This window comes from Hippopotamus amphibius, chromosome 16 (genome assembly GCF_030028045.1).
Source record: "Hippopotamus amphibius kiboko isolate mHipAmp2 chromosome 16, mHipAmp2.hap2, whole genome shotgun sequence".
NCBI classification, from domain to species: Eukaryota; Metazoa; Chordata; class Mammalia; order Artiodactyla; family Hippopotamidae; genus Hippopotamus; species Hippopotamus amphibius.
Window position 1 is genome coordinate 60,017,910 of NC_080201.1, and position 12,070 is coordinate 60,029,979.

At 48.0% G+C, this 12,070-nt stretch overlaps 1 protein-coding gene across 1 annotated transcript; it reads right to left on the reverse strand.

Moving 5' to 3' along the window:
• Positions 1 to 320: 320 nt before the first annotated feature.
• LOC130838350 (sialic acid-binding Ig-like lectin 5) lies at positions 321 to 6,161 on the reverse strand. The gene is made up of 9 exons (XM_057711301.1): positions 6,101 to 6,161; positions 5,651 to 6,022; positions 5,211 to 5,489; positions 4,963 to 5,010; positions 4,035 to 4,292; positions 3,668 to 3,952; positions 2,815 to 2,908; positions 2,410 to 2,485; positions 321 to 693 (listed from the first exon to the last, which is right to left on the reverse strand). The coding sequence occupies exons 1-9, from the start codon at positions 6,138 to 6,140 to the stop codon at positions 514 to 516; spliced, it is 1,632 nt and encodes a 543-aa protein (XP_057567284.1). The 5' UTR covers positions 6,141 to 6,161; the 3' UTR covers positions 321 to 513.
• Positions 6,162 to 12,070: the final 5,909 nt, after the last annotated feature.

Sequence of the window (12,070 nt, forward strand, 5' to 3'; positions counted from 1 at the left end):
GCAAAAAATTTATGTGTTCAGAGTCCACAAAAAGCTTTGTGTCAGGATCTTTGTTAGCTCTTTTCTATGTATACTTTCATTGTTCTTTTACAATAATCTGGTTAGACAGGGATGATTTCCCTGATTTGCAAAACAGTAAAGTGAGGCACAGAGAGATAAAGTGACTCACTCAAAAGTGGCATAGATGGATTGGAACTCAGTTCTTTTGGTCACAAGTCCTGTGGTCTTCCACACATACTAGGGGATTCATACCATTGCCAAGAAGGCCACTTTTTTTTTTTTTTTAAGGCCACTTATTTTTAAATAACTGGAGGCTGAGTGTTATGGGCTGAAAAATTGTGTCCTTATAAGAAGAGTGAATTAGGACATATACACACACAGAGGGAAGACTATGTGAGGACACAGGGAGAAGACGGCCATCACCAAGCCAAGGAGAGAATCTTCAAAAGGAATGACCCTGCTGACACGTTGATCTCAGACTTCCAGCCTCCAGAATTGTGAGAAAATAATTCCTTACTTGTGTGTCTTGATCTCTGAGTACACAGTATTAGTACCCTCCCACTCCTGAGGCTTCAGCTTGTGAAATCTGAGGAAAGCATAGTGAAGGTCTTGTTCATCTCTTGAGATGGGGCCAGCCCCAGTCAGGGCTGGGTGGTCTGAAGGGGTGTCTGTCCAGAACTGGGGCTGATGCTCCTGAGTGGAAGGAAGAGAAGGGATTCAGAGCTGGGTAACAGGATCTGGGAGGAAGCAGTCAAAGACCAGAATGGAGGGACTGATGAACTTTTATCATTTACCATTCACTTATTTGAAAATAGTCAATAATTCAGATTGACCAGCCCTTAGTGAGTGTTTATATTAAGCATATTATATTCTAAAAGAATGCTGGGAGAGGATACTATTTTCATATTCATCTTACAAATAGTAAAACTAAGGCTAAGAGAGATTATATGCATTTCCCTGAAGATGCATATCTACAGATGAACCCCTGAGCCAGGACTCAAATTCTTTCTAACCATGGTGCTGTCCTTTTTTTCAGGCTGTGTACTAGGTGCTGTGTGTGGAATGATGGAAAAAGCAGACATAGTCCCTCATATTATGCAGCTTATGGTTTTCTAGGAGAGGCAGTTACTAGACAAACAGAAAGCAAATACATTTCAAGCTCTAAATTTGTGATAGGAGATATTTTGAAATATAAAGCAAGGACAGGGATGGATAGGTACTAGAAGACAGAGCAGAGATCAGATCCTACAGGAAAGATGGTAACCAGACACCCTCGTCCATATCTGCTCCCGCTGGCTATACCCTCATGCTATAGAAGAGTGAAATAGAAATCCTCAGACAGTAGCACAGAGAGGCAAAGACAAATCATTCTCAGATTAGGAGAAAATGGCTATTTTACTTTTTTATTTTATTTTATTTTTTGGCCATGCCTCGCAGCTTGTGGGATCTTATTTCCCCAACCAGGGATTGAACCCTCACCCTCATCAGTGAAAGCACTGGGTCCTAACTACTAACCACCAGGGAATTCCCTTGAAAATGACTATTTTAGAAGATAGGGAGAAGGCTGACCATATTTTTAAGGAGCAAGATGAAAGTTAATGTCAACGGTGTAAATCTACTACAGATTTATATGAAGTTTCAGAATGGAAAAAACTAATCTATAGTGATAGAAATCAGCGGTTGCTGGAAATAGGGAGCTGAATGAGAAAGGGAACAAAAGAATTTGAGGGTGTGATGGAAACGTTCTGTATCTTGATTGGGGACTTAGTTACAGGATGTATACATCTGTCAAAATTCATTTAACTTCATACTTACAATGGGTGCATTTTATTATGTATAAAGTATACCTCAATAAAATTGACAGTAAATAAACATGGTGGTAGATTTGAAAAGTGGGAGTGATGAATTGTGACTCTGGGGTGCCTCAAGCTCTCTCTACCCTACTTCCTTGTCCTCAATGGATCTGACACTGACTAGGTTTGGGACATTACTCTTCCCTGGTAATCAGTGCCAGAAGAAAAGGCTGCTATTCCTAGGAGAATGTGATAATCTGACATACAAAGTACAAACACCCCTAACAAACCACCTGGACTATATATACATTCCATCAGAAGTAGAAGAATTAGAGAAGTTGAATTAATAATTTTAAATAACCACATGTGGAATTCCAGGGAGTGTTGGATTTTTTGTTTGTTTGTTTTTGTTTTAGCTGCACTACATGGCATGCAGGATCTTAGTTCCCCCACCAGGGATCAAACCCACGCCCCCTGCAGTGGAAGCAAGGAGTCAACCACTGGACCTCCAGGGAATTCCCTGTTGGATGTTAATAGGGAAATGCCAAAATGCTCTTACCATGCCCAGCATCTGAAAGGGATGATACTGAATGGGAGCTCCTGTCCCATCACTCACCCTGAAGCCTGAGCCCGCGACTTGGCTCTTATCCTCCATGCTTTGCACCAGCTGGGTCTTCCTGAGGGTCTTCACTCTAAGGGAACAGCCCCGGGCCATTTTAGCCTAGTTATTTGGGGTGTGGGGTAGGCAGACCATCCCCTACTCCCTATGAAGAGCATGGACTGAGGGAAGTGGAGGTTGGTCCAGTCTCCAGGTGCTCCCCACAACCCGAAAATTGGACTGGGGTTTGGGAAGAGACCCCATGCTTGGCCCTATTGGTTACCGGTTGATTAGTGACTTTCCTTCCCTGGCTCAGGGCTTTCCAACCACTATAGGGTCCTCCAACTCAGGTTTTCTGAGATTCTATGATCTTATACCCTTCCCACTTTAGGTTGTTCCCTCCGGCCTGGAGTCCACTCTCACCTGAAGATGAGATAAAGGCAGAGAGAAAGCAGGACCATAATGCCAGTTCCCCCGACTGCTCCTAGGACGCTTCCGGCCCTAGGCTGTGGTTTACCTGTAGATAATTTGAGTTTTGTATAAACCCCAACCCCAATACATGGCATCTTCCTAACCAGCCACTCCTCTCTGTGTTCCATTAGTGTACCCACCCCCATCCAAGACTCAGTCACTCAACCTTTCCATTGCCTTGTAGACCCTGGACCATCCCCTTCCCCTGGATCCAGCACTGAGAATCTTACACCACCAGCCACTCCAGTTGGGGCCCTGGGGTGCCCCTCCTCCAAGCTCCACCACTCTGGAGCTGTTACGGGTTGACTTGTGTTCCCCTCCCCTAAATTCATATGTTGAAGTCCCCTCACCCCCAGTAACTCAGAATGTAACCTTATTTGGAGATAGGGTCTTTACAAGATAATCAAGTTAAAATGAGATCATCAGGGTGGATACTAATCCAATATGACTGGTGTCTTCCTAAACAGGGGAAATTTGGACACAGACACACACACACAGGGAGAATGATGCCACGTAAACATGAAAGCAGAGATGGAGTAATGCTCCTATAAGCCAAGGAACACCAAAGATTGCCAGCAAACCACCAGAAGCCAGGGGAGAGGCCTGGAACAATTCTCACAGCCTCAGAAGGAATCAACCCTGCCGACACCTTGATCTCAGGTTTCTAGCCTCTAGAACAGGGAGGAATAAATCTCCATTGTTTAAGCCCCCAGTTTGAGGTACTTTGTTATGGCATCCCAAGCAAACTAATATAAGGATCCAGGCTCCTCTTCTTCCAGGCATCACCCCTCAGCAGACACCTGACCTGGCAGCAGCAGGACAGTGCTGCTCTGACCCCCGTGGATGTTCTGGGCCTCGCAGCTGAGACTGAGGCCGGAGCTCAGCCCCTCACTGAGGCTCAGGGAGCTGTTGGCCCAGGGCCCAGCGGAGCTGGAGGTGACCTTGAAGGAGGCTTTGCTGAAATTCCTCTCCAGCAGCCCCTCCCCCAGCTGCCAGTGCAGGGAGGGGGCTGGCTGGACTCGGGAGGAGCAGCTGCAGTGCAGACCCCCGTCCTCCCTGGAGCAGGAGGGTCCCAGCAGCTGTGGGGGGTCTGTGGGGAGGGAGAAGATGCAGCAGTGCCTTCCCCCACCCCCCAGACCCAAGTGTCCTGCCCCAGGAGTCCCCACACTCACAGACCACAGAGAGGCTCAAAGAGATATTTTGGGAGCCCAACTGGTGCTGAGCTTGGCAGATGAATTCTCCTTCTTCTTCTATTCCTATGTGAGGCAGCTCCAGGATCCCAGTGCTGGAGATGAGGGTGGCATTCAGGGCTGGGGAACCCCGGAACCAGCTCAGCTGTGCAGGGGGGTTGCTGTCAGCAACACAAAGCAGGTGCAGAGCCTGGCCCTCCTGGATGGGAAGGGATGAGGCATTTTGCAGAATCTTGAGGGCTTTGGGGGAGAGAAGGGCCAAGAGACAGAGAGAGAGATAGGGTGGGCAAAGCTGGCATCTCTCTCCCCCTGTGACGTCCACTCTAGTTCTGGGGAGGGGACTGGCAGAGTCTGAACCTCAGGCCTTCCGAAGAGGCCCAAACAATTTCCCTGGAGCTATCTATACTGTCCACCAGATGGAAGATAGAGGGCTCAGGATAGGAATACAGTGAACCAAGGTAGTTATGGGCCAAAGAAGAGCCTAAGGAAGCAGGAGGAGATAAAACATCAGAGAGAGGGAATTCCCTGGTTGTCCAGTGGTTAGAGCTCCCCACTTCCACTGCAGGGGACACGGGTTTGATTCCTGGTCAGGGAACTAAGATCCCACATGCTGTGCCGCATGGCCAAAAAACAAAAACAAAAACAAACGAACAAACAAAATCAGAGAGGAAGCAAAAGGGATGTGATAGCTTCCTTTGGATTTGGCCAAAAAAAGCTGTGGGTGAGCTGAAGATTAACTTCAAGGAACTGAAATTTGTGGGGCCTTTTCCCCCTGTGCTCTCCCACATCTGACCTCAATAGCTGGCTCTTTGACTATATTCCACTTAGTCCTCTGAGACACAATAGAGTCTGTCCTGGCAGAGACCTGGATTCCATTCCAGCTCTGGAGAGAAGAGGTTTTTTTTCCTACCTGTTCTGTTTCCTTGTAAGATGCTGATGGCCACATTCTGTGGAGCATCTGTGACAGGAGGATATGGCAGCATCAACATTCGTGGCGAGGGGAGGGCAGGCATGGTGCCTTTCCCCCCAGAAGCTATGGAAACGGGTAAGGGGGGGGGTCCCTGCCTGTTTAGCTGCCAGGACCCCGACGTCAAGCCCTGCCCAGCTCTCCCTTGGCCCCACACCTTCTGGACCCCAGCGACCTCACCCCTTACTCACAGGTGACGTTGAGCTGGATGGTTCTTTCCACAATCACCCCAGTTGTGGGGAACTTCACCTGACAGGTGAGGTTGGTGCCGTGGTCCTGGGGCTGTGGGGTGACGGTGAGCACTGAGGAGAGGTGGGTCCTGGGGCCCAGGGAGGTGAGGGCAGCTGACATCCAGGAAAAGATGGGGGGCGTACCCCACTCACAGGCCCAGGGCACAGAGCAGGTCAGGTTCCTGGGGCGGCCGGACGCCAGGGTCCCAGAAATGAGGATGTGGGGTGTGTGGGTGAGGGCTGATGAGGAAAGAGAAGGATGGGGCCCCTCGGTATGCAGTCAGCCTGCCCCAGGGCCTTGTCATGGTGTTCCCCACCCCAGCCCTAAGAGGAAGAGAATTTTCATTTTTCTATTTCTGGTGCCCAACACCCTGGGTTCTTTCCCTGAGCCCCTACCATACCTGTCACATTCAGAGAGAGCAGCTTATTTAGAAATGAGTGTTTCCTGAAGGATGTCTCTATTTGAAAGAAGTATGTCCCACTGTCCCCTATGTTCAGGTCTCTGATGCTCAGGGAGCAGTTTCTGGCCTGGGGATCCCCGAAGAGGAAGAACCGCCCCTGGGTCCTCTCATGCAGCTTCTGTTCCTCCTTGTTTGTGGCCACTGGAGGATCACGCCTTATATCTACCCCTTTCTGGAACCAATACATGTACATGTTTCCAAAGGAAATCCAGAAGTAGGAAAATCTGCATGGCACTAGGACACACAGGCCCTCCTGCACGGTCACATTCTGCTGTAGTTCCAGCTGGTACTTCAGATCCTGAGCCAGGGGTGCTGGGGAGAGGGAGAAACTCAGCCTGGAGCTCCAATGCCTCCCCCGAGTGGGGTCCCCTCACCCCTCGGTCCACTCACCTCCCCACAGCACGGGCATCAACAACAGCAGCAGCTGCATCTCTTCCTGATGTCCTGGGATGGCCCGCCTTGTGGAGTCCCTCTGAAAGAGAAGGTCAAGCTGCAGATATGGGAAGGTGGAGGAAGCTTAGGCAGGATGCTTGCGGTTAGGACACTAGACCACAAGGCCAGAAGGGGAAATTTCAGATTCAGAGAGAGTAAGCTGTGGTTGGCCCACTGAGATCATTCAGTCCCATTTCTGCATATTGGAAGGTGACCCCTGAGACTCAGAGGAGGCAAGGGGCTTGCCCAAGTAAGGCAGCAAGTTAGATTGAGAGTCCCCAAGTCCTGCCTCCTGGGCTCCTGCAGTTTTCTGCACTGGATAAGCGGGTCCCGCCTGGCCAGCTCCCCGAGGGTCACAGCCTGGAGACCTGCATGGAGGTGGTCTGCTAGGGATGAAACTCAAGATAGCCTATATGGGAACTAGGGGCAGAAAAAGGTCCAGATGAGGCACGAGAAGCAACATACACCGTTACTCATTTCATGCATGCATTCATTCATTCATTCACAAACTAACATTAAAAAAAAGACAGATTTGAATCAGGTTTGACCCTCTCAACTAGCTCAAACAGGGGAGGGGGGGCGGGGAGAGACAAACAAACTTGAGCTTTTTCTGAGGGCAATGGGGAACCATGGAAGATTCTTGAGCAGGAGAGAGGCAGAGTCATATAGGTATCAACATGATCCCTCGAAGGCCAATGTAGGGAAGATTTGAAAGGGAGAGGCTGGAGGAAACTGCTGTGATTGTTCGGGAAGGAAAGAACCAAGCCTGCGTGGAGATAGCAGCCTTGGTGATGGAGGAAGGAAGCCACTGAAGACACTTTCAGGCAGTGAGATCTGAGGGGAGGTGTCGGGGGGTCGAGGAGAGAGGTGTCTAGAGAGACCCTCTGAGCCCTGACTCCAGCGACAGGGGGGAGGAGGTGCCATCACCAAGAGCAGGACACATGTGCAAGTATGGGCTGGGAAGACAGAGGTTGAGAAGGTAGCAGAGTTGTCCCTGCAGGTGGACACATGGACACGTTCACCGAGCGGGAGCAGGGGACCCTGGGCGGAGCAGTGGGAACGCTCAGGGACGCACGCATGCGCAGTGTTTACAGGCTTAAGCTTAATTGTGGGATGTAGGGGGAGGCGGTGGTGGTGACTGAGATGGCCTGGCCAGGGAGGTAGGAAGAGAGCAAGGTGGTTATTGGTGACCCCAGTGAGAGTTTTTCCAAGGAGGGGTGCGAGGGGATGGCAGCCAGATGGCAGGGAGCAGAGGGGTGATGCGAATGGGGGGCATCCCACTGACCACATTTAGCCCTCTCCCATTTAAGCTCTGAGGCCCTACTTCTGCCCTGAGCAGCAGAAACCCCACTTTCGCCACTGCCCTAGGGGAGAACTTCCTTTCTTCCTTCCTACCTGTGCCATTTCCTTGGACTGGACCAATAGCCAGGTTCTTGGAGCATTCGGAATAGAGAAAGAAAATATTTTCTTCTTCAATCATGGGGATGTATGGTGGCTTTAACTCTTTGGTTGGATCCACAGAAGGGTGGCGAGGTGGAGACTGTTGTGCTTTCTTCTCCCTTCTCAGGCCAGGCTTCTGGCCACGCATCAAGTCCTACAGGCTTTGTGACTGGGTCCCTCTTCAGGGACCCAGGTGTCCTGACCAACCCCCACAGGGCATGCTGAGCCTGATGGGACCAGAAGTTCAGCCAAGCGAGGGGAAAGAAAGCCTGAGCTGCTAGTGTCAGAGTAGCTGATTAAAGCAATGAGTCAAAATGAAAATAACAATTAAGCCTTTAATCACTTACTTGTTAAAGAACAGTTGAGTGCCCTAGAGTCCACGTGCCACAACGTCTGCGCACCTGGAGCCTGAGCATAGCAACAAGAGAAGACACGGCACTGAGGAGCCCAGGCACCGAAAGGAAGAAGCGTAGCCCCCGCTCACCACAACTAAAGAGAAGCCCACACACAGCAACGACCCACACCAGCAACGAAGACCCAATGCAGCCAAAAATAAAATTAAAAAAATAAAGAAATAATAATAAAGTAAAAAAAAAAAAACCCCACAAAAAAACAGTTGAAGCAGACTTTATTAGGACCATTGTCATAGGTGCAGGGACCCCTGCAATGGGGTTTTGCAGCAGGGGAAAGAGATTAGGCTCAACTCTGAATACAATGAGGAAAAGTAGAAATTTATTGCCAAGGAGCAGGGTGAGGGGTCAGCGAATGGAAAATTACTAAGAGGAAACATCAGGGGAAATGGGTGATTCTGGCTAAAGTGACCTACCAGGCTTGTTGCTAAAGGCAGGCCATGGTGATCAGATATCAGCCAGAGGCTGGTGAAGGAAGAGGAACCCATCAGATATTGAGGGTAAGGGATTTTGGTTAAACTGATTTACCAGGATTCTTGAAAAAAAAAAAAAAAAAAAAGGACAGTGCAAAGATAGATGCAGATGTCAAGAACTTGTTGAAAAAGAGCTTTAAGAGCCTGGTTAGAGTTTAGCCAAGGAGAGAATCTTTGTCGATGGTCAGGTGGGCCAGCACAGACATGGGGGTCATCTCACAGAGGAGGCACCCAGAACAAAAAGTTCCACAGGTCTGTGGACCCTGGGTTGGGGGTGGGGATAGGAATGGAAAAGTTCTGTGTCCTGAATCAGTGTGGGGAAAAGTGTCTTCAAGTTTACCTCCTCCTCCCCCCATAAGGAGGCCTCAGTAGAGGTGCCTGAAGACCTCTGCCCATGGCCTCAGATAAATAGGCCAAAGAATGAAGTCATCTGAGCTAGGAAAGAAAAAATGTGAAGAGCGGGACAGGCCACAGTAGTCTGAGTCCTTCACTGCAACTCCTTTCAGAGACTACAGTGCACTGGTAGCATTCCTGTGAGGCCAACCAAGGAAAACTTTTGCATTTGCCTATGATCAGGCCTGAAAAATCACCTATAGGTTTGTAGTCATGAGCTGAACTCTTCAGATGGCTCTACACATAGATCTATCACGTCCTAGGAAGGTCACCTGAAAATGTAGGGCTGGTGTCATGAACCATTTTTTTGTTTGTTTGTTTTTATTTTTAAATTTTATTTATTTTTTTAATATTTTTATGGGAGTATAGTTAATTTACAATGTTGTGTTAGTTTCTGCTGTACAGCAAAGTGAATCAGTTTTACATATACATATATCCTGGTGTCATGATCTCGGGACCCGAACTATGGGTGAATAATAAGGAATGGGGGCGCCTTGGGTCCCATGGAGGAGAGAAGCATCCTCCTACTGGACTTTGGGCTGTTTAGACTCCAAGATGGTTGCACTTCAGGTTAAAGGGATGTAGATTTGGGTATCTGGAACAAGCTGGAGAGGAGAAAATGACTCAGACCCTAGAGAGGAGACACTGAGACTCCACCTCGGCTTCCCCCCGGGTCCTCAACACGTCCTCCACCCTCCAGATAAGAAGCATGTGTGTTCCTGTCACTAGGGTTCTCTCCTGGGGATCCCTGGCTACTTGTCACATTCAGATATACTGGGGAGTCATTTTTCACATAATATTTCTGTACCCTAAAGTATTCCCACTTTCTCACATCTTGGAGAATCTGATGCTTAAAGAGCAACCATGGGCCCCTGGATCCCACAGAAGGTTGGATTGGCCCCAGATAGTTTCTTCCAGGTTTTGATGGGGCCTGTGGCCAGAAGGGGATTACAGTGTCTGCTTGCCACCTCTAGGATCTGAAGGTGAATGTCATGTGGGCTGAAGTCAGTCCAGAAAATCCATGGGTTGAAATGGAGAATGGGATGGAATGCATGGGCCCTCCCTCACCGTTACTGAGTGAAGGTTACAGCTCGCACCTGCACCATCCTCCAGGGACCACTGTAGGAAACAGTCTCTGCCTGCAGCCCCGCCCAGAAACCTCTTCCTCACATCTGTTGCCCTCACAGTTGTGATCACAGTGGCTGCAGCATCTCTGGGCTGCGGAGGACAATCTGGATTTGCCTGACACCATCTGATTAGCCTCACCTACCTTGGAGATGGGGGTGGCCATGGGGTGGTAAGACAGCTGGGGATGCTTCCTGGGTTGAAGTGAATGGCCTCTACATCAAATTTTTCCCTTCAACAGAAATACCCCTCTCTCCCTTGGGCCACTGTGGGTGGAAGTGAAAGCTGAGTTCTTCTCTCTTGGGACCACAGCTGGGTGGACCCTTTCTGCACCTTGAAACCCTCTCACCTCCTGAAGACCAACCCCCACTTCGCTTAAGAGACATGTGGAGTTTGGGGGTCTATTCTCCCCAGATAGGTTTCTTGGAGTCTAGATAGACCAAGATAGGGAGGCCTTTATCCTGTTCATATCAGGTCCTCAAGCCTCTCCCAATTCTCCTTCCCATAAGTACCTACCCAGAGCGGCATTGGTCTTTCCAGCCAAGATGCCATCTGGTCCCCGGTAAGCAGGTGGTGGCGCTGTCCGAGGTGCTGAAGCAGGATACGGTCTTGAGTTTAGGAATAACTAGATTGTGCAGAAGCGTCTGACTAGACACGAACCAGATCTGGACCTCAGGCCAGGAAAGCATCTGAGTCAGAAGGACTGGGCCTGCCTAGTAAGGAAAAGATCAGGGAGGGGCTGACCCTCCGGTATGGGGACTTGTCTTCCCCTGAGCCTCTCCTTCCTTTTTCTTTACTGTCTGGAAAGTCCTGTGGGTTCTGTCAAGCCACTGAACCAAAGCCAGCAGCAGCTCCTCACAACCCTAACTTCTTGTTTCATACGAAAAATAAAGCCCTATTTGCTAAGGTTTCTGAAAGTCAGCTTTTTGTAACTTAGAGTGAAACGCATTTCTAATTGATACAGTATGTGGAGATGATTCCTTCAATTCCATATGAAGCCAACGAGACATTTTCTGAAAGTGCCCTACTCACATGACAGTGACTGATGTACTCGACTTTTTTCGCTTTGGCTAATTCGAGTAGAGAAACATTATTATATCTTTACTTTGCATTGATGTGATTATAAACAACCTTCCCCATCTTTTAAAATTAACTGTAATCCTTCTTTGTGAATTATGTATTCAAAGGGTTTACACAGAAGGACTGTGGAGTTTTCCTTACCAACTTCTCTAAAGATTCTGATCTCATCCTTATTATTGACCTTAGAGTATAATATATTTTTACCAACAAAATATGCATCCCTAAATTTCAAAGATATGGTTGTACTAGTTTTGACCTTTATGTGAAAGGCATCATACAGCACACATTTTTTTCCTGCCTACTTCCACTCGGTATCAGCTAAAAAAATACTTTTTTTTATGGTAATGAGTATAGTGTTCAGAAGATACAAATGGGTGACTGTGCAACGCAGTGATTTATCACAAAGCAAATGCAGTCAGTTCACGAAATATCTCCAGGTTGAAATATGGAGTATCGCCAGCTCCCAAAATAGCTCTAGAGTCTACACATTCATATCAGCATGAGGTTCCTTCTTCCTCACATCTTTGCTACACTTGCTGTTATCTGCCTTTTTGGTTTTCCAATCTGATGTGTGTAGAGCAGTATCTCTTTTCTGTTTGATTTCTTTCAACTACCAGTGTGTCGGAGCATCTCAGTGTGGACTTGTTTTCCATTCATAGTTTCACATTTCTGAAATAAATATTCCTGTCATTTGCTATTTTTCTGTTGGTTTGTTTTTCTTCTTTCTGATTTGTGGGAGTTTTGGTACATTCTAGTTAAAAAGTTTCTTGTGAGCTTAAATGAAGGAAATAATCTCTCCCATTCTGTCATTTCTCAATTAAATTTATCTCAGTTGTCCTCTATTTGATGAGAACCTTCATTATGATGCAATCAAATCTATGTACCTCTGGTCACAATACTGTGTATCCCTCCTAAAAGTATCTACGACCCTGGTTTTTACATTAACCATTTCCATGTTTTCTTTATAGTTTTATCACCAATGTATTCCTAAAAAGTATAGTTCAGAT

Excerpts from the sequence above, each read along its gene's own strand:
- LOC130838350 (XM_057711301.1), bottom strand. The coding sequence starts at position 6,140 with ATGCAGCTGCTGCTGTTGTTGATGCCCGTGCTGTGGGGAG. Across the intron at positions 2,486-2,814 it reads TGCCTTTATCTCATCTTCAG|AGTGAAGACCCTCAGGAAGA; the intron begins GTGAGAGTGGAC and ends CTGTTCCCTTAG. Across the intron at positions 694-2,409 it reads TCGCGGGCTCAGGCTTCAGG|GAGCATCAGCCCCAGTTCTG; the intron begins GTGAGTGATGGG and ends CCTTCCACTCAG.